This window comes from Petromyzon marinus, chromosome 43 (assembly GCF_048934315.1).
Source record: "Petromyzon marinus isolate PM22_M1 ecotype Great Lakes invasive population chromosome 43, UKy_Petmar_22M1.pri1.0, whole genome shotgun sequence".
NCBI classification, from domain to species: Eukaryota; Metazoa; Chordata; class Hyperoartia; order Petromyzontiformes; family Petromyzontidae; genus Petromyzon; species Petromyzon marinus.
The window spans coordinates 7,897,095-7,919,448 of NC_133709.1; the positions used below are offsets into that span (position 1 = coordinate 7,897,095).

Sequence of the window (22,354 nt, forward strand, 5' to 3'; positions counted from 1 at the left end):
TGTGGCACTACTGCCATCGCAGCAGCAGCATCAACATCACCACCAAATTATGTCTCTAATTCACGTATAATCTTTCTGGTCTATGTGCTATGAAGGAGGCCCATTGCCCGAAACGTCGCCTGTTTAATGTTTCCTTTTCAGGGCACACTGCGAATGACGAACGTGTTGATGATTACTCTTTGGTTCTTTCGCTAAAGTCACGTAGTTAGAAATAAAATAAAACAAAGCACGACGTTTCGATCGCAACACAGACCGCTTGTGTTGCGATCGAAACGTCGTGATTTGTTTTATTTTATTTATACCTACCACGTGACTTTAGCGAAATAACCAAAGAGTATGGATTCCTGCAGTCACGAAAGCTTCAAATGAAGAGTGTTGATGATTGTTTCCTGTTGCCAACAGCTATATTACCGCGGCATAAACCTGTCAACCCCCCACACTGTTTACACGTATTATTATTGTTATTGTACAGGGAAATTGAGAATTAAAATAAAATGTCTATTTGCGTTGTGTTTCTCCCCTTGTGATGGGACTTTGTCGGAAGAACGTTGAAGATTTATCAGGGGCACGGGGTGATGTTCGTCCGGGGGGGTGACCGAGAAACGACTCCACGGCGACTCGCAGCGACATCGAAAACCCCATTTAGATGACCACAAAGTTTGAGGGACGCAATTGCAGATCCACAAAATGCGAATTTGGACATCGATCTGGCTTCGACCACCTTGAACGTTAGCCATTGTAGTTGTTGCTCTGCGCATATTACGCGCACACGCAATCAGGCGTACGAAGAAAATAAAGAGAAGATTGACTGATTGATTAAAGACTGACTCGTTGATTGTTAAACTCATTGATTGTTAAACTGATTGATTAAAACCCTTAAAAGGGGGGATAAGTCCCCCCCACTCCCCCCGGGGGTTACCCTACCCAAGATGGCCGCCGGAAAGGGGTCAGCTTTTAAAAAGGCGTGGCTTCGGAGGGGCGTGGCCTCGCGGGGGGTGGGGAAGGGGCGGCGGCGGCTCCCATTAACGTCGGTAAAACGAAGGCGAGAGGTGTCGAACTCTGAGGGGAAAAACGAATTTCAATCGTGATATACTTTCTCTTGTCAATTTCGACGGACTTTAACTTCGTTTGCGCGGTTACACGACAGACAGGCACGCGTGACGATGCTTTTTTTTCTGTTTCCTCTGCTCGCAGGTTTTCGCATATTTTGCGCGGTGCGGCGCTTTTGCTGCTGCTGCTGTTGCCACCAGCGCTATAATTATGACCGTGGCCTGTCAACCGCACACTGCTTACCCCGTATTCTTACACAGGGAAAATTGAGTAAACGTTTTTTTCTTTTTTTATATATATAATCTATTTGTTTGTGCTTCTCCCTTTGTGATGGGACTTTGTATGATGAACGTTGCTATGTACGAGGTCTGAATTGGTCTGTAATAAGATAGGGCACTGATACGGACGGGGTTGACGGCTGTGATGACTTGGGTACAGCTTACGCGGCTGGGTTCGTCCCGGGGTTGACCGAGAAGCGACTCGCAGCGCCATCGAAACCCCACCCCCACACCCACACCACCCATTTAGCAGACCACGAAAGTGCGAGGGACGCAATTCCCGATGCACAAAATGCGAATTGCGAGGCGCTCCCCGCGCCTATCGTCCCGGCTTAGACCGCCTGAGCGTAGCCGTTTGCAGTCGTTGCCTCTGCGCGTATTGGGACACAATGAGACGCGCGGAACAAATGAGAAGATTGACCGATCGACGACTTAATTGATCGATTTTTAAACCGATTGATTTTTAAACCGATTTATTTTAAAAAAAACAACCCTCAGGGGCTACCCTACCCAATATGGCCGCCAGAGAGGCGTCGGGTTGAAACAATGCGGGAACTGCGCGAGAAGTGTGGGGGGATGGGGAGGAGGATGAGGAGGCGGCGCGCTTCCATTTACGGAGGGAAAACGAATGCGGAGGTGGTGAACTCTTGAGGGTAGGGGAGAGGGGGGAAAAAAATCAACATTTTTCAATCGTAATATTTTTGTTGTTATTGTGGCTTCCGACGTGCTTCGGTTTGCGCGGTTACACGACAGGCACGCGTGACGACGATTTTTTTTTTCATTTTTTGTTTCATCTGGCTGCGCGGTTTTCGCATCTTTAGCTCTGCTGCGTCGGCGTCGTCGTCGGCGTCGTTCTTGCCGCGCTTTTGTTTGTTGTCGCCTCGGCCGCCATCTTATCGAGAGCGACCGATACAGTGGGCGATGGAGGCCGTCAACTTTATTTGGCTGTGCTGCTCAATTGTTGGGTCGAAGCGTGAGCGCACGGCGTGCGCCGATTTTTGTTCGCTCAACGCCTCGGGTGGGGGGGGAGGCGATAGCTTAACTCTCGCCACTGTCGCGATTCGTTTAGTTCCCCGATGTTCCGCGTTTGTTCAGTTGGCGTGTCCTCTCGCGCCGCTACTAAAACGATTGGTCATCTGTCTGCTAGGGAACGTGGGGAAGGGGGGGTGTGCTTGCTGCAGCTTTAAACCGGTTCATTGTTTTACATATTACAAATGCTGACAGATTATAATCGTAAAGTCACGACGCCTAACGTATTTCGGGCGAATTTTGCAATTAAATGGTCGAGCTAGTGTCCGCAATTTAAAACTTTTATTGCAGTACAGTTTAAGGCCTGCTGCTGCTGTGCTAACAGCCCATTGCAATTATTATTTGCATGGCGTAAGAAAGCAGTTACCGATTACGTTCGTTGTTTCAAAATGTATATTTTTACATTCAAATGCAGCGTGCTTCACGTGTTTGGTTAATGAAATGTATGGGATATTGCAAAAAAATAACATTACATTTACATTAGTTTCATTCAAGTGTATACATTTTAAAATTAAATATTAGTGAAGGAGCTTTTTGGAAAAATATAACGACATTACAGAATTGAAACATTACATTAGCTATCGTACAGTATATTTGCTTGTAACAGTGCCACGACATTACTGGCCACTAGGGTGGTAACGATGCATCGATTATATCGGGTGTTTAGTTCACCATGTATGAAGAAAATAGACAAGCAATGTCACAATATTTGCATTATATTAAAATATATTTTTTTTCATATACAACCCATCGGGCCCCACGGCCTTATGCGATTGCTTAAATTCATCATTTGTTCAGTCTAAAGCAAATCTGGACCGGTTTTAACATTCGGTGTCTCATCAGTACAGGCTTGATTGAATTGATGCGGGTGAACATGCCAAATGTTTATAGGCTAGGACTTTATGGGTCCTGGTGTCGATATAACAAGCATGAGTGTCAAAAATATGTATGAGATTCAGAAATATTAAGTCAAATGAAAACTTTCGTGACTGCAGGAATTCTTGGTTCTTTCGGTAAAGTCACGTAGATAGAAAATTTTAAAAAATGAAAATAAAAGCAAAAAACCCACGACGTTTCGATGGCAACACAAGCGGTCTTCATCAGGCAGAGAGAATAGTTTTTTCTTTTTGAAAGAGATGAGCAAACACGTGGTTTCTTGGTAATAGTAATATCGTTTTGATTTCAAGCTTTCGTGACTGCAGGGATTCATATTCTGGGTTCTTTCAATAAAATATTGTTTCCCTTCTACGTGACTTTACCGAAAGAACCAAGAATATGATAGTAATATCGTTTTTGCATGGGGAAACGTTGGGAATTATAAGTACTAGTTCAAGAATCTCGAATGCATTTGAAAATGTGGCTTCTCGGCAGTGACACTGCCACGACCATCTGATAGTGTTACAGGACGTGTGCAAAAGTGCTCCATGGTTCATCGGATTCCTCAATTCTAAATAAAGTGTATGATTCTAATCAACTAATTAGTAAAATTATATCAATAAAGTAGTCGCATTAATTCTGAAAGCAAATTTGTTGGTGAGTATGTAAACATGTCTACAAATGCATCCGTGTGAATATGTACTCGTGCCAACACGGTTGTGTTTTCTCACAAGCTTGCATATTGATGCCTGGCTTCTGTGTGTGTGCGCGTGTGTGTTAACTTCGAACAGGAACCGTATCATGTCCCTTGTCCAGGTGGCGACTCGCTCTCTGAGCGAGTCACCCGTACCTTCACAGGACCAGTCTCCATCGTCTGCACGCAAAAGCGGGCGCATGCATTCCAAGCCTCGCGATGTAGATGGCTCTGCGAGGAAAGAAGCAACAGGTGCCACATTTAATTTATCCACCTTATAAGTGTGGTGGGGGAGGGCAGAGGGTAGTGCAGGAAAAAATCCAATGCTACAGTACTTCTACGCACCCCTGCAATACACAGTAATCCGGAATTCGCCCAATTTCAGAAGATTAGCAGGATAAGCCTGGATAATGTTTAGGTGGGGGACCACCATGCATATAACACGTCGTTATAGGCTTCTGCATAAGGCTACCATGAAGGCAGTGCAGAAAAATTGCAGAACACCATTATATTATGTCTGTGCTCCCCTCCACCAACTTGCCCTGACCGGAATGAAGTTCATTCAAGGTTGTCCATTGTATCCGATGATGACCTTCCTCCTCTGCCTCTATTTGTGGGATTTTGTGTGGCTGTAAAGTCCAATCCTCGACCCACAGCGTCTGCTACAGACAGAGCAGGTGAAGTCACTGATTGGAGGTGTAGGTATGATTCTGGCTTCATGACTTTTAAGATGCTTCCTTATCCGTAGCTCACTGCGGTCCTCTGAGCTTCAACACTCCTTGCTGGAAGAGATGGAGCGTTCTTTGTCAGAGTCCTTCAGCTGGGTAGGGTTCAGGCAGCCTTCAGTTGGTCCTTGTTAGTGCCCTTTTTGGCCCCCTGTAGAGCGGTGGTCTAGGTCCAGCTTGCAATACAGGACCTTACGTGGAAGACGTTCCTTTTGCATCCTGATGACGTGACCGAGTCAGCGGAGTTGGTGCCGGATGATGGTACCCTCCATACTGATGGAGTTGGTTTTGCAGAGTATCTCAGTATGGGGCACTCGGTCACGCCAGGTTATCCCCAGGACGCATTGAAGACACCTAATAAGGAATCCTGATGTGGCGACTGTACAAGGTCCACGTCTCGCAGTTGTAAAGGAGTGTTGTGATGACCACTGCCTGGTAGGCAGATGTTTTAGTATGTAGGCTGAGGTACTTGTTCTGGAATACCTTTTTTCTGAGCCCGCCAAAAGAGGATCACGCATGCTTTCCGCAGTTTTGTACTTCCCTTTCAATGCAGTCGCCAGACAGAAAGCTGCCCAGGTACTTAAATTATTTCACTTCTGTGAGTGGTTTCTCAAAGACGGTGAAGGTGGGTGTATATGGTGGATTAGTAGATTCCCACTGTCATACTACTTCAGTCTTCATGATGTTCACCAAGATACCCAATCTGTCATAAGCACTTGCAGCAGCTGCAAGGGTAGCTTGCAGGGCCTGTGGTGTGTGGGCCACGAGCGCGCAGCCATCAGCATACTGCAGCTCGATGACAGGCTCGGATGTAATTTATGTGACTGGTCGGAGCCTCCTGACGTTAAAAAGGTCGCTATCCAGCCTGGAGTCCACTAACACCACTATCCTTCTCAATCTCCTTCTGCAGTAGCATGGTGACAAATAGGAGAAGATGTTGAGTACCAGAGCAAGGGCGCATCCCTAGCGTATGCCGGTGTGCACCCTGAAGGGCTCGGACTCCTGGCCTCCTATGGTCACCCGTGCCATCATCCCCTTATGAAATTGACGCAGGATATGGACACATTTTCTTGGGGAGCCAAACTTCAGGAAAACGTCCCACAGAAACTCCATGTTAACTGTGTCGAAGGCCTTCGATAGATCGATGAAAGCCATGAAGAGGTCCCGCTGCTGCTCCTGACACTTCTCCTGGAGCTGTCATGCTGTGAAAATCATGTCGACAGTCCTGTTTTGCCTGAAACCACACTGTGACTCAGGCAACAGCTCCTCTGTGACTTTCTACCAGTCTGTGGAGCATTACTTTGGCAATGACCTTGGCAGTAACAGCCAGTAGTGAAATGCCATGGCTGTTGGCTTGCCCAATGCCATGCCTACCAATAACTCCACACCTGGTTGTCCTTTCCCACTCTAGCATTGAATCCACCCAGCAAAAATATCTTATCATTGCTGGGGATGCAATGGAGGGCCTCATCTAGTGCTTGGTAGAAGCAATCCTTAACCTCGCTCTCTGATGGTTAAGTCGGTGCATAGGCACTGAGAAGTGTGGTGTAGCGCTTCTTTGCCACGAGATGCCTTTCGTAATGAGTCACTTAAGCCAATCGGTGTCTCTGAGATTGGGTAGCAGGCTGTTTTTTTATTGCAAATCCCACACCATGTATATGTTGTCCTCCTTGGGGGTATCCCTTCCAGAAGAAGGTATAACCCTGGCCTTCCTCCTTCAGGGAGCCTTCATCCAGGAGTCTGGTTTCGCGAAGTGCAGCAATGTCAATGTTGTATAACTTAAGTTCCGCTGAAACTACGGCAGTTCTTCGATGGGGTCTCTCAGTGTCCCGGTCAGTGTCCAAAAGAGTTATTACATTCCACGTTGCCAGTTTGAGGGAGATCATTTTCTTATGGTTTCTTTGACCGCAGACTGGAACAACCCGATAGGTGCGGTTACCTATCCAGGTAAGTTTGAGTTGACAATGTTTACGCCACCTTTTCTGGGTTCTTCCCCATTTAGGGTGAGCGGTGCAGATCCTAAATAGGACTGCTCAGTCACACGAGAGCTGGCACTAAATTCCAGCTGCTAGCGACCAAATAGCCTGTGCAGGGGTCTGACTAGGAGCTCCCAGTGTTCGTACCTGCTCCCGTCGCCACACCACCCAACACCGCCAGACTTTGTCCTTTTTTTTTCCAGATACCTGCGCAAAGACTATATTTAGAGTGCCATTGGGGGTGCGCAAGTCCCAACAGTACTTCTTCACTGCGAGAGGGTGGAATCCAGTGGCAAAGGGAGAACCCAGGATGACTGGTGCACTTTCACAGTTTCAGGAGGCTGCCGGAGCTTCAGTCTATTGGAGAACTGCCTTTCGCGTACCACCAGCACATTGCTTCATTCTCAGGGTGTGCTCCCCTAGCCTTTGTCTTCCCAGAGTTACCCACAAGGCAGCGGGAACACGAATATCGACCCAAAGACATACAGAGAGAGTGAAGAGTGGATCGTTATTTGTATGGAACCTCCCCTCCAGACCTGTTCGCCAAAGGAGACTCTACCAGGAGTACAAAACTTGAGGCGGCATAGCTCTGAGGGTCATTTGAACACACAAACCCCACCACCACGATATGGTTATGATCCTGGGGTGGGGAAGTACAGGTATTGTCAAATAACCGCCAAGACCAACGCAGCACAGAGAGGCTCTCATCCAGCAGTGAATTGACAAAAGGGCTGTTTATGTACAAGTGTGTATCCTTTATATTGCAGTCATCTTGATTTCTGGATGTTTAGACTTCATTTAACGATTTTAGACGATCACCACAGCTACCACCGATATCTCAAATGCATCTTCCTTGCACAGCCAGAAAACTATATTGAGGGGTCAAATCGAGGTAATATCAAATTCATAATTTTTGTTTGTCCTGTCGTTTTTGAAAAGGCTACATGCCCTGTTACACTTGAAAATGTGCCTTAACATTAAGATTTGATCCCATTATTTTAGTGATGCTGGTACATTATGCTGACATCTAGCGCAGCCATTTAAATCAAATCGTTGGCTAGATTATTGCACAGCTAAGGTGCACATTTTCTTTACTATTTGCTATGTTTCAGTTGGTAGTGAAAATAAGGGATGTGTCAAATTAACACTACAATTGAAGATGACAAATGGTACCAGCACAATGCTAATACATTACCTTACATTCTGTTTAATTTATGCATGAAATCAATTGCTACTCACCAGATGTTACATAAAGTAAGCAACCGTGATGAGGCTATATAATGTCTTTTATCTCTACAGAAAATATGGAGACCCCAGCTATTTTACCCAAGAAGAAAGGGCGACCAAGGAAGGATCAGTCTCTGCCACAGCAGCCTGAGGTGAGGCCCAATGTGTTTGAGCCTCCAGCCCCAAAGGACACATTTTCTTCAGGAAGAAGGAGCAGCAGCTGTTTTGGCCAGCAGCTTCCAGTGTGTTGCAATGGGCTGTCATTTGGTTTAACAAAGTAAATTTAATCAGTGTGTTGATGAAAAGGTAATAGAATTCCACTGGTCACTACCACCTATCGACAAACGGTGTTGCATGCTCGGGCGTGCATGTATGTGTGGGAATACAGGTATCCAGGATGGTGGGTGCAGTGGCGCACGTGTGCACCCAGTGCAGCGTCACCTTCGCCGACAAGGATCAACTGAAGGAGCACTTGGAGAGCCACGCAGACGGGAGGTTGGTCATGTCCTCCACAGACGTCTATACCTCTCATAGTACTAGAGGCCTACATTCTGTCTGGGTTACACCGGTGTTAACCTTATATATCTTGAGGTTTTTTTTACTTTTTATATGATATCCTGATATTTGAATGTCCTGTAACTATAGTTTTGTTTACATTAACATCTTAACAAAAGCAGAATACTGGGTCTTGACTGAAAGCTTTCGTGACTGCAGGAATACATATTCTATGGGTCTTTTGGTAAAGCCACATAGATATAAAACATATATCACTACGTTTCGATCGCAACACAAGCTATCGTCTTCTCTCACCTGAAGACGATTGCGGGGTCAAATCACCTGAAGACGATTGCTTGTGTTGCGATCTAAACGGCGTGATTTTTTTTTCTATCTACGTGGCTTTACCGAAAGACCCATAGAATACAAAATGCTGGCGTTTTCCACCCCCATATTCCCTACTCTCAGAATGAGGTCTTTCAAATATTGGTTCTCAAAACAATTATATCAATATTTTAGTGCTGTGATGAAGTGTATATCGGGCTTCACCCCCTCATAAACTGCTTAGTACATTCATGGACATGTTGATAATGCTTAACAATCACCAAGTTTAATTTTGGTCATTGCAATTGGCTTTTAATGCTAGATAGACCTGTTACCTGCAAACATCCATAGCACTTTAAGAAAGGTCGAAGGCCAAACATACATACATTATACAAAGCACTATCTCACTGTATATTTTCTGTTATCAGGGAAACTGATTGGTCCACACCAGACAGCTTTCTTTTGAGCCTCATCTCAAACGGTGTTAGACCAGAGGACGCCAAATAGCGTACAGCACAAAGACAATGCACTATCAGAGTAATGAAAAGGATGCCTTTTGGCGTCCTCTTGTCTAACACTGTTTGAGACAAGGCTCAAAAGAAAGCTGTCTTTGGTGTGGACCAATCAGTTTCAAGGACAATGCATATATTATCAGTGTGTTTTTTTGTTTGCATTCTGACCACAAGCATTGTGGTTAATGCAGACATGATTCCTTGTAAAAGGTTTCAGTTTGGTGTTTTAACATCTTAACACCTGTTTTGTTGCCAGAAAAAAGGGAAAAGCCTATTATCATATTTTGGTCCTGGCAAAGGAGATCCCATGATATCCCTTCTAAGTTGACGTGTTTCAATCTGTGCTAGTAAGTAACTACTAACGGAATCTCCTGCATTTTATTAGCATGTCTTTACCTATAACTTAATAATATATTGTAAAAACAAGAAGGTATTGTTATTCTTTGTGTACCTTGAGAAGATTATGGCCGATGCAATTGCTCTTCTCTACCCTTCTGTAGTGAGCAGGCCCCCACCCTGGCCTTGCTGAAGAAAGACGCCAACAGGAATGGTGGGAGTCCGACGAAGGGCCGCAGGGGCCGGTCTAAGGGTCGCACAGGCACCATCCGCAAGCCAACCTACTGGCTCTCCCACGAGGAAACCACGGCACCCGACACATTGGGCGCTGTCGCCGACGGTTAGGCTGCACTGTCAATTGGGCCAGCATTAGAAATTACGTAATTAATAAAGCCGCTTAGCAATGTTGCCCCCTACTATGAAAATACAGCAGACCACAATCATCTATAACACATTGCACCTTAATGATAGCCTTGTGCTTTAAGAATAGTGTGAATACCAAATTTGCTAATTATTTGACTTGATCTGAGATTTCATTAATAAAGGGTAATTCGGAACACTGAGCCCACACTGCTGAGATCCCAGATTGATCTTGCTTAAATTATAATGTATATCTGTACACATCCAACCCTTTTGATTAAGGGTTTCCTCATGTCGTGCAGGTTATTCATCGTGCTGGTCAATACAGCTTGGTTCAGAGTGGGGATCATCAATGTGGGAACATAAAAGTACGGTGCTATAGTGGGTTTTTTGCAGTCTTGAGCTGCCCACCACGTATCCGCACAACCTATAACAACCCGAAACTGGATGTGCGGTGGTCGTCTATTAAAGCACTACTCAGGCTCAATAATGCTTAGCTTCCAAGATCTGGATGCATTCCGGGTGATTTCACTCCTAATAATAGCTCCGAATATGAAATCGCATCTTTTTGTGGTGTGGTTCAGTATACAATTAGTCTTACACTTTGAGCCTAGATGTGAATATCCTAGTTATTTAATTTTGGTTTTTATTTGTCAATGTAGGTGATTCCAAAAATCTAGACACAACAAAAGCCTCTGAAAGTGATGCAGAGGACAGCAATCTCCCTCTGCCCGGTGAGACTATAATACATTATCACCGTCGTCTTATCACCATACTGTATCAACGTTGCTTCCACGTATTGTCGTTTTGTACCGATACCATGTCACTTTGTATACACGTTATTATGTTGTTTGACTCGGTAAAAATTTATGGCTCCTAAAAGTAAGTGGGCTTGGGCAGGACAAGTCGCTAGACATACACCGATAGCCAAAACTTAACAATGGAGTGACAGCTGAAACGGAACATGCCTTAGAGTAAGACCACCGAAGAAATGGGAGCAATGAAATCAGCCTCTGCTACATTTTTGCATCACGAGACCATGAGGAATGGCCAATGGCTTGGGGGGGACAGCCTTCATGGCAATGTTGATGAGTCGCATCCCAAAATATTGTTACATGCAATGCAGTCTCATTGGTTATGCTGTCTCACGGACTATTGTCTCTCATTCCCCATGTCATTATCTGCCGTTATTCATCGCCTTGTCTCGCATCCTTTCTCAATGCCCTCGCAGAAGGCAGGAAGCGGCAGTCGGCGCATAGCTCAAGCGACGGTGAAGACAACGACGACTCGTGCCGTACCCGTGGCAAGAGGAGCAAGGTGAAGGAGGCCACCCAGCAGCGCAGGAACCTCAAGACCCCCGAAACATACCCACCCGGTGAGGATACACACATCTTCCCCGAACAACATTGGCTCTCCCCGTCTTTACTGCATGGATGGGGGGAACCTTTTCCTTGCTGGGGGCCGATAGAATATTTACTTACCTTTGGCCAGCCGCACATTAGTTGACGCTACTTTTGATCACGCTGGGACTGTATGCATTGCCTATGTGCGAAAAGACAACAAGGAGACTGACCATGGGAAATTAGCGACATTGTTTCCGGGGATAATATATTCCCTTGTTTTACCTGATTAATGCAGCTAATATGCTGAGAGTAAAAGATAATTATAGTTTTTTGTCGTAGGCCGCGTGTTGTCATGGGGCGTGCAAAATGAAGTTGCAGGCCATAGGTTCCCCACTTCCTACTTTGTGTGACTTGTCCCCAAAGGTAATGCGCTCACAATTACACGCATGAAATTGTCTGTGTAAGAGTTTACGATGGCTTAAAATTGTACAGAAAAGACAATACAAATAAGACAATAAGAATTGATTCTTGAATTGCACCGTGACCTAGAAGTGTCACATGTCGTCCACCTGACGGATTCTAGAGTGTATAGTGCTATTGACCCAGCCCCATCACCTCTTGTGGTGAGGAGTGCCTGCCTCAATAGGCGCTTGCAAATATATCTTTACCCAACAGTCTGATTTGATAAAGTGCGAATCTCATGCCTATGCATGGGTGTGTGTGCACATGCAGGGAGCCAAGAGGAGCTGTGGAGTGTAGAGATTGCTGAGACTGGTCAGGTGTCGTGCCCCAACTGCCGCGCTGCCATACGCAAGACAGTGGAGGGAATCAGGAAACATCTGCAGGACTGCACAGAGGTGATGGAAACCAGCATGAGTGGCACTACATGCAGTCGTATGTTGGTCCTAATTATATTGTCTCCAACATTAAGTCACAACCATTCCGCTTAAACCTAGTATAATTAAACCTTCCAAATGGCATGTATTGATTCTCAATGCTGTCTCTAACCATGGCCTCATTAGACTTAACCAAATTTCCCTTGCATTTTATGGCCATTTAGCTTTTGCAAGAAATCTTAACTGTAGTGTTTTCCCAAGCTATATTTCTCACGCTCAGTTACCTAGATAGCCTTTGTGTACAATAACCCTTTCCCTGACCTTGGCCCTTTATCATTCACATTAACTATGGTACTCGTGATAGTCCTAATATAAGTCGCATATTAAGTGGCAAACCCTTCGAAAAACCTCTTTACTCTGGACGAAATTACGTGGTCGTGCATGTTAGTGCACGAGTAACAAGGAAATGCTGTGCTACCATCAGGATGGGCTCAAGTGCGAGCACTGCTCCAAAGAATTCAAGTCCATGGCAGGAATCAAGTACCACCTGTTGGCTGAACACAACCAGTGGGTGCGTGCGAGGGTTCCTTTTTCCCTGCACTTCTACCACTACCCTCACCTCCCCCCCTATTTCCCGCGTGTTCAGTGAAGTGTTGGGATCATTTGCATTGGCATTTGCCACACCACTATTTCACTTGCATAGTCTTTTTATGACAGGTTATTGCATTTCTTCTTGTTGCTGTCACCACTTCTGTCTGCTTTTATGAATTACTTTGTATTTTGTTTTATTTTTTAATCACTTAGCTCAGACTTGACCAAGGACCTATTGGCCTTGTCCCGTGACATACCTAGCATTCTTAGATGTCCATCGCCTAGGTTCTGAACCCAGGTTCTCATGGGCGCTAGCAGTGTGCTCTAAGCTAGTGCTGAAATGATAAAAGACTAATCAACAGCTTAAAAAAGTGGACGCTTGGCATCGAGCCTCCAAAATTTTGGAATCTCACCATAATTCATACCCAGTATAACGCAGTTATGACGATGATGATGCCATCTCACCTAACTGTGATCTTTGAATCGGCTCCATTAGCAAATGCTGTGCAAATTGTACGTTTATTTTTGTATTCAACTAATTGAAGCAAAAACGAGTAGAGGTGTTATTTCAGGAGTTATTAGTTGCAGCTTTACTTTGTCAACTATATGGACCAGGCTTACTCTGAATGAGCTCTCTCTCAACATGTTGTCCCAGCTGAGGGTAAAGACTGGGGAGGTGCCGGACGAGCAGACTGACAGGGAACGACTGAGACAGGTGATCAAGCGCATAGGCAAGATCAAGTGTCCACGGCAGGTGAGAATTTTTGCAGTATGCAGTTCATGTAAAATGGTTTGCAGGACATACTAAACTTTTTATTTTACCAGGTAAGGCCCAATGAGCTATATAGCTCTTTTTCAGAAGCAACATGGCCACATGATAGCTTCACAAAGTGGCTTTTCGTCAGGCCAACTTTATAGTTGCCAAACACTAAACACATGTTTCTAAATGTGCAGTAAAAAACCAGAGGACCCAGAGAAAAATCCACGCGTCCACGGGGAGAAACATGCAAGCTCCAGATATACAGGCATCATCAGGGTCGGAATCGAACCCACAACCTCCTGTATACCAGGCGAGGTAGTTAATATCTCGCCACCGTGGTACCACCTGTTAAAGCAGGAGTAGGAAATCTATGGCCCACAGGCTGTATTCATTTTGGCTGCCCTGTGACCACATGTGGACTACTTCAAAACAGCCAAATAACTTTATTTATTACTGCAAGCATCTTAGCTGCACTAGTTGGGTACTAGAGAGGAATATTTTCGATCTGGAATTACTGTGTTTATTGTTTTAGCCCATTCTGTCACCTGTAAATGTTATCTATCATAATTGTTCTACCTATTATTGGATAACACTAAGTTGTGCATTATTGTGTGGTTGCCCGCCAAAGGTATTTCAAAATCCTTATCAGCCCTTGATAAACAAAAGGTTCTGTACCCCTGTGTTAAAGTGTGCATACTCAGAGAGTGCCCTGCTCTTCTTCACATTCGCGTGTGTGCGCTGCGCAGGGCTGTACGGCATCATTTTTGAGCCTCATGGGGTATCAGTACCATGAGAAGCGCTGCGGTAAGGACACGGTGGAGCTGGAAGCTATGAATTACAAGTGCGTGCACTGCAGCCGAGAGTACCACTCCAAAGCGGGACACGACTACCACATCAAAGCCAAGCACAGCCCGGTCAGCACCACCTACACTTACAGCCTGCGGGGTAGAGACACTGGAAATAACTTGAATGAGTTGGCCAAAGTAAACGACATCAGCCAGGTCTCCTTTGCAAAAAAACTAATGATGTTCCCACAACCACTAAAAAGCATGGTGACCTGGTTTGCAAACCGGAAAATTGGGCTCGGTTTAGCTTCCCACACACGGCAGGCTTTTCATGCCAAGCAATCTCTAGCGAGGCTTGTGGCCCACTTGTATAGGGCTGAGTAGCTCACTTTCTAAAGGGAGCTACACACTTTCTTGTGGACCACCCTCAGAAACGGATGTGACATCACTGAGTTAAGCATGCATAAAACTTTTTTTAACGATATATAATTGCTTCTCTATGGTCATGAATGAGAGGGCAGGGTTCGAACCTATAGAGTCTCACAGCTGTGAAAGACAATGTATTATGCTACAAAGTACCAAAATTTGCCTGGCACACCTCAGAAATGCAGCAATAAGAATATAACAATATTGATGGGCTCCAACCTGGATGTTCAGTAAATGTTACTTCACTGCTTCTCATAGGCTGCCAACAAAGGAGGTATGGGGGGCGAAAACGACATGCGGGGCAGTGATGATGGCAATGAGGACAATGGCGAGCGCGGTGGTGATGGGATGCGGGCGGAGGGCAATCGTGTGCCCCGCAAGTCGGCAACGCGGGCGGTGCGCCAGATGCATGAGCTGGTGGCGAGCGAGCTGGCACGCGAGTGGCCCCTGCGCAAGATCAAGGACGACCTGGTCCCGCACAGCAAGCAGGCACGCACACCCACTTGCTCACTGCATCTCCTGTTGCCTTGTTCACTTTCGGATTCCCCGTTCACTACCTTTCACTCGCTAACGCAGCCCTTCGCTCGTGCATCTCTGTCCATTCTCTTTATTTCACTCGGCTTTCAGGCTGGTTGTAATCGGTTGTGTATGTGCCTGTGTGTGCATGTGGTTCTTGTGCAGCTAAGGTACACGAGGCCAGGCCTGCCAAACTTCATACCGAAAGTTCTGGAAAAGTGGCGTCGGGATGTGAAGAAGAAGGGCGAGGTCATATGTCCCAACCAGGTGAATGAAGCATCTCGGAAATTACCTTGCAATGACACAAGTGTCTCTCAATAAGCGATAACTTGTGTCAGGGAAACTGAGTAAATTATGGATCCATATCTAAACCTAGAGCTGGCTCATTACTTTGACACAGGCATAAGTATAAGCTGCTTGACAATGCATTTGTTTTGTCTTGGTCAGGGTTGCTCATCAACATACACAAGTGTGTCTGGGCTGAGAGGACATTTGAGCAGCTGTGAAAAGGTTAGTTGGTATCAATATTGAACTGTGCCTCTTCTTTTTTGCACCAATTTGAATTATAATTGTCACACTTTCATATGGAATTCATACACTTAGCACCTCTTACTGTGAATGTGTGCACAGCAGGCAAATGCACACATACACAACAGAAGAGAGATGGTGCAAACAGTGATAGTGCACCTTAAGCTCTTCCTCTGTCTTCTTCAGGGAGAGCACATCACTGGCCGATACAAGTGCCTCATCTGTCAGAAGGAGCTGAGCTCGGAGAGTGGGGTCAAGTACCACATCACCAACAAGCACGACGTCGTACGTTGCCCTGCACACCCACATGGCCTGCCCATTCCACCGGTCTCTCACGCCTGTAGAGCAGGGTTCTCCAACCACAGCCCACAGGCCAAATTCACCCTGTCAGCTTATTTCATTTGGCCCCGTGGTGTCACTCAAACTTACTACTTAAAGCAGCTCTCTGGTTGCCCTTGTGTTACCAATCTTGTTCATCGTCTATCATTACTTCTATCAATGTCCTGCCTAAGCCCACTTTTGTTAACAATCAATAGTGTCTGATCTTTTCATTTGGTTGCCAAAGACATGCGTTTCCTTTTCTGTCTCCGTATAATTCTCAGCATGGATCTCCATGCTTCTTTGTATGCTATATATCTTTTGTTCATTGATCTTTCTAGATTTGAAGTTTTCGTGACTGCAGGGAGCCATACTCTTTGGTTCTTTCGGTAAAGTCACGTAGGTATAAAATAAATAAAATCACGACGTTTCGGGTGCAACACAAGCGTCCGTCATCAGGTGGGACAACCACAGCAAGAAACAATTACTGAAGTGGGCAAAAGGGCTGCCGTGACAAGAGGCTATACAGGTAAGAGAGGGGGGAGGAACACTTCGGCAATTGTTTCTGGCTGTGGTTGTCCCACCTGATGACGGACGCTTGTGTTGCGCCCGAAACGTCGTGATTTATTTTATTTTATACCTACGTGACTTTACCGAAAGAACCAAAGAGTAATTGATCTTTGTTAGTCTATGTTTCTGATCCATATGTCGTGGCAGGTAATGTGCACTGATTGAAAACGTTATTCATGAGCCACATTGTTGCTATTCATGATCAAATTTAATTTCCCAAAACCACTCAATCTTGGTCTCACTCCACTCTTGATTCTTCATGATGGTTTTACATTGTTAAAGGAAAATGCAGTTTATGATTATATAACTAGACTGCTATAATGACGTGGCTGTTTGTAACTTTTATCATTAAATAAGCTACAAACCTGTGTCGGACAGCCCTGGACACAGAGCCTTGGTAAGTATCTACAAGAGAGCCTTTATTTGGGTTGTTTACCTTTAAGTAGATTCTGAGGTCCATATTGTGGGCATCATTGCCCAGTAGTAACAGAAATGAGGGATCGTCTCACTCGTCCAATTGCCATGCCCCCACATCCTGCTGTGTCTGCACAGAACTGGTTCCTGGAGTCGAGCAGCAGCTCTGGGGGAAACTTGGGCGCCAAGGATAAGAGGAAGGGGGGGCCTGGGCAGCAGCATAAAGTCATGCCAGATGCTAGTGCTGCTGTTGCCGCCGCCACTGCCACACGAACCGGGTTACCCAAGCAAGGCCGGGGACGCCCCAAGGGTGGCTCCCTGCCCAAGCGAGGACGTGGGCGTCCACGACGCCCCGTCGATCCGGCTGGTAACGGTGCCACCACCACCAGCCTGGTAAAGCGAGGTCGAGGGAGACCCAAGCGCATTCCCAACAATGCGGAATCTGCAGCAGAAGAACACATTGGTGGTGGCACCAAAGGGGAGGCAGTGAAAAGCAAGCAGGGTCGCGGCAGGCCCAGAAGCACAACGGCCGCCACCAGCAACAAAACTGGAGGAACTGCAGGGAAGTTTGGAATGGAAGGAGGACCAGGAGAAGATGGAGTTGTCGAGGAGGAGGCGACTCTGGGAGAGGGTGTGGCCATGATGGATGAAGATGCCGTGGTGATGCTTGGAGGGGCTGGGGACGAAATAGTGGTCAGCACAGGTTTTGAGAGAGGAATTGGCGACAGAAAGGTGCGGGATAAGAATGAAAACATAGGGATGGCAATTGTGCAGCTGACACGGGTAGATGAGGAAGAGATGGAGGAGGTGCATTTGGAAGTAGAAGGCATCACGGGGATTGAGTGGCATAATCATCCATAAAAACTAAAAGGATGATAATATACCATGGACCATTTTGCAGTGATTTTTGTCACCAGTCCCATCCCACATGGTATTTCCACTCCATTTTAGGTTAGATGTTGACAAATGTTCCAGCTTTTAATGGAGTAGCACAGCTTCAATGAATGTGGCTGCAATCTAGAATCAGTCAATTAAAGTTGTAAATGCACAATATTTGTGACAAGTATTTTAAAGCAAGAAAACTTAAGGCTGCAACATTTTAATACTATTTAAATGGTCAATTGTTGAGATTCATAATGAAGTTTTTTGGGTTAGATCGCGTAAGTATAAATGTGTTGTAACTCTCCACCACCCGACACAGCCAGTAAGGTTTGTCACGTAAACAACGTGGCAATTAGTTACTACTTCAACCCACCGGTGTGTTGGAGAGTAATTCCACATCATTTACAATTTGAGTACAACATTTCGCTGGTAATTACATCCAGCATTATTTGGCAATTTTCCAGAAAAGTGAAGAAATCCACCTGCTTCCAGTCTCAATCGCCCGATCATGCTGGAAGTAATTACCATCGAAACGTCGATGTAATTGCATATACTTTGCATGGATTGATATACCTGGTCATGTGGCAAAATGCACTAAACGTCGTAAAATATTGTCAGTATATCTTGCTTATTTGAAGAAATAAGTGATTAGAATATTTGTTGCAGCCTTAAACTTAAGTCAATGAATAACCCTGTGGCATAACTTCTTAAAATAATGAAATTGCCCTTTTAGCGACCTATCTCAAGCTCCCTCGGTATGGTTGTGGAACCCACATGTCCAATCGTGATTCTTATAATTATTTAAAAGATATGCGTTATCCTAGGTATGTATATTTTTAATTGCTGCCTTGGCCATATCGAAGGAAGCCTACAGATCTGATGTGCTTGGCAAAATACTGCACGATACATTTAATATGAATAAATTAGAACCATGATCTGAATACACTATTTGTAAATGACAATACAGGGTTCGCTTCATAGGTGATATATTTATGGTAAAATAACGCACTGCAGAAACTGGAATTGAACCATTGACTACATGCAAACTTGCAGTGGCACGCATGCTAACCACTAGACCACCAAGTATATTGTGTGCAGTGCATTCAGCCATGTCGCATTTTTAATGCGACATTTGGCAATGATGGTTAACAGCATGAAAATTGGAATGCGACATTTGGCAATGATGGTTAACAGCATGAAAATTGTATCTTTTAGAATGTTTTATTAAATCGTTTAAAAATACTTAGGAAGTGGTACAGTTCATTCTAGATTTGAAGCTTTCGTGACTGCAAGGATTCATACTCTTTGGTTTTATTTGGTAAAGTCACGTAGATAAAATAAAAGAAAATAAATTACGGGGGGCCCTTTGATGTGAGCTTTGAGAAGTGGGTGTTACCCGCAGCATTCTATCAAAAGGCGACTTAGCCCAGCCCTCCCACCCATCCACGCCCACTTACTCCTCCCCCCTCCCTTAACCTGTATATAATCCAAGGTCGTCTCTGAACTGTGCTCCTAACACAGATATTTTGCGTTGACTTTTCCACCTGAAGACGGAAGCTTGTGTTGCCTCCGAAACGTGATTTAATTATTTTAATTTGTTTTGTTTTATTTTATCTATGTGACTTTACCGAATAAAACCAAAGAGTACGGCACAGTTAATGTCTTTTTTTTTTCAACAGACTGAGCTTACCATGTGAATGAGAGAAAATAAAATGACATTTTTTCTGTTTATTTTATTACCTTAAGTGCACAAGCTCCATTTGCTAGTGGTGGTTAGATTATAGATTTGAATAAATATGGTTTTAAATTGTTTTTATATTCATAGGACAAGTCACATTTAAAGCTACAATCATCTTGGGAGTTATTTTAGGCCAGAAGTAGCGTATAAAATGTTACTGTGTTGATATAACAGGTTTGATTTTTCTATAATTACTGTCTGTCTCGCATCTACAAACGATATAACTATCTTTATGTGGCACCTCTTTATGTTTGAGATCAGACTTATCTTCACATTGTCATTAGCAGTGCTACATTATTCGGATAGTGCTTATATAAATCTACTGGATTACCATCATTCTTAAAGACCTCGCTGGTAAAAATATAGATCTGAAGTAGTGTATGCTGATTTCAAGTTGTTTTAATCTGTCTTTGCTTAATTAGTACTAATAGCTAGGCTTTTTTTAGAATCTAGAAATATTATTTTGGTCATTATCAATATTGTGGGCTGAGCAAATTCTCAAAAGCGCTTTGGCTTCCGAGAACAAATTTCTTAAAATGTTGATAATAGGTTTTTCCCATTTTTTCTGGCAACAAAACAGGTGTGAAGATGTTTAAACACCAAGCTGAAACCTTTTACAAGGAATCATGTCTGCATTTACCACAATGCTTGTGGTCAGATTGCAAAAAAAACACTGATAATATGTATTGTGTTTGAATCGGATTGGTCTATTGTCTTTGGGCTGTACGCCTTTTGGCGTCCTCTGGTCTAACACCGTTTGAGACGAGGCTCAAAAGAAAGCTGCCTCTGGTGTGGACCAATCAGTTTCAAGGACAATGCATATATTTTCAGTGTTTTTTGTTTGCATTCTGACCACAAGCACTGTGGTTAATGCAGACATGATTCCTTGTAAAAGGTTTCAGTTTGGTGTTTTAACATCGTAACACCTGTTTTGTTGCCATAAAAAGGGGAAAAGCCTATTATCATTTCTTGGTACTGGCAAAGGACGTCCCATGATTCTTAAAATGTTGTTGCACTGTCTCTTAATTTTATTCCTAAGCCCAATTAGTTTTATTTCTTAAGCGTTCATAACTTTAATATTGAGTGCTGCAATGATTTAATTTTTCCCATGTTCTCTGATTTGTGTGTTACCCAAATGTCACTTCACGAAAATGTATGTTTTAAAAGATGTCACAGTATTTTATAAAAAAAAAAACAATCCCCATATTTTGGTCACTGCGACAGTGATTGTTCTAAGTATCTAGTTTATGACACGTTGACCATGAGGCAGATATTTAATTGCAAATTTAAATATTTTATTTGGCGGCTTCCTGAATAATTTATGCTGTTGCAAATACGTATATCCGTTTGACCGATTTTGGTGGGACACGTTTCAATATTTTTTTCGATAAGTCATTACACTAGTGATTCAGAATTATTGGGGGTAACTGGCTAATGGTTAAGTGCTATTACAGCTGGCTGCTCATTGAACATCCCTTGAATGATGATAGGAAAACCTCGCCGAACACGGTTTTATCGAACCCGTGTTTCGGCTATACACAGTTTTCTTAATGAGGTCTGTGTTTCGGAATTATGTTTCGGCTATACGTGGTTTGACTGTTAAGATTGTTGCTAATATGTATTATAGGCTTGCAAGAGGTGAGAGTGCTGCATCTGTTGGAAGGTTCTCTTGTGTAAATGAATTGGACAAATTAATGTGTGATAATGTAACCGTACTCACGCAAAACGCAAATGTTCACACATTGCCACATGCATCTGGCCGTCCACTCAAGGATGTCAGTCATACAGACACCTCGATGGCGAATAATTAATATTCAAGTGGCAGTATGAGGGGCGAGCGTTGGGCGTGAGTGCTGCGGTGTGGCAAGAGTAATGGAGATGGGGGTTTTGTGTTGCGGTAAAATCGAAAGAATGCACACGCAAGAAATGGAGATCTACTTGTAACAATAACGGGCAGAAATGCAGAACTTGTTAAACAGAGGGGAGGGGGTGATCATTTTGGACCCAGGAACGCAACCCTATGTTTCCCATAAGATCTATTATTTGTCGAACCGGTTTTGCCCATCTCTACGTTTTCTATGAACGTAACCCCCGCGCCCGACGAGGTTTTCATGTACGTATTGATAAGGATGACCTGAAGCATTCATTAGTCATTACCAATACCTGCTGGTTAGTCAGTTGCCAGGTAATGTGTTGTGAGATGTATCGTGGGTGCTCCCACCTTATTCAAGACGTTTTGGCCAGCGTGGAAGAAGAGTTGGGCAAAATACTCTTTGAGTGGCACTTTAGAGCTCCCTCTAGTGGAGGCCCTTTCGCCAGCATTGGCGTGAGCAATTAATCACAGGGCTGCACCTTGACTTTTATATTGCTCCATTAAGTGGTCTTAACGAATAATCGCTTCGTGTTGATTTACCAATAGGTCATATGAAGTCATTCATTTGTCCAGTGACTAGGGCCTGTTAACGGTGATGTCAACAAATCGCTTGTGTTGCCTGCTTAAAATTGTTCCGCTAGTTTTAATGTGGGGGAAATGAGTTGTCATGTTGGGGTGAATCAGAGCGCCGTAGATCCCATCAAAGGTATCAAGATTGTCACTTTGGTTGTTGACCTCTTGTGAGTGAGCTATCTGCAATTCACTGAAGTTAAACTTCGAGTTAATTCAATAAAACACGTTACAGCAACTGCTTTGTCTCCAAATGGCATATTTATATTCATAATCATGCTCATACCTGTCAACCCATACTGTTTACACGTATTCTTGTACA

General features: G+C 44.3%; 1 protein-coding gene across 7 annotated transcripts; it reads left to right on the plus strand.

Moving 5' to 3' along the window:
* The first annotated feature begins 914 nt into the window (after nucleotides 1-914).
* Nucleotides 915-22,270, plus strand: LOC116951594 (uncharacterized). 7 transcript variants are annotated; one of them, XM_032970344.2, is made up of 16 exons: nucleotides 915-1,084; nucleotides 4,025-4,179; nucleotides 7,928-8,007; nucleotides 8,244-8,350; nucleotides 9,687-9,862; nucleotides 10,545-10,616; nucleotides 11,114-11,257; nucleotides 11,958-12,082; nucleotides 12,546-12,632; nucleotides 13,308-13,406; nucleotides 14,159-14,326; nucleotides 14,882-15,112; nucleotides 15,305-15,406; nucleotides 15,587-15,649; nucleotides 15,854-15,952; nucleotides 17,108-22,270. In XM_032970344.2, exons 1-16 carry the CDS (start codon nucleotides 930-932, stop codon nucleotides 17,828-17,830), a joined length of 2,586 nt encoding a protein of 861 aa, XP_032826235.2. In that variant the 5' UTR covers nucleotides 915-929; the 3' UTR covers nucleotides 17,831-22,270. The 7 variants fall into 7 exon arrangements, with proteins under 7 accessions (XP_032826235.2, XP_032826237.2, XP_032826239.2 ...); XM_032970348.2 differs by lacking the exon at nucleotides 915-1,084 and adding an exon at nucleotides 1,179-1,981; XM_032970347.2 differs by lacking the exon at nucleotides 915-1,084 and adding an exon at nucleotides 1,179-1,964.
* Nucleotides 22,271-22,354: the final 84 nt, after the last annotated feature.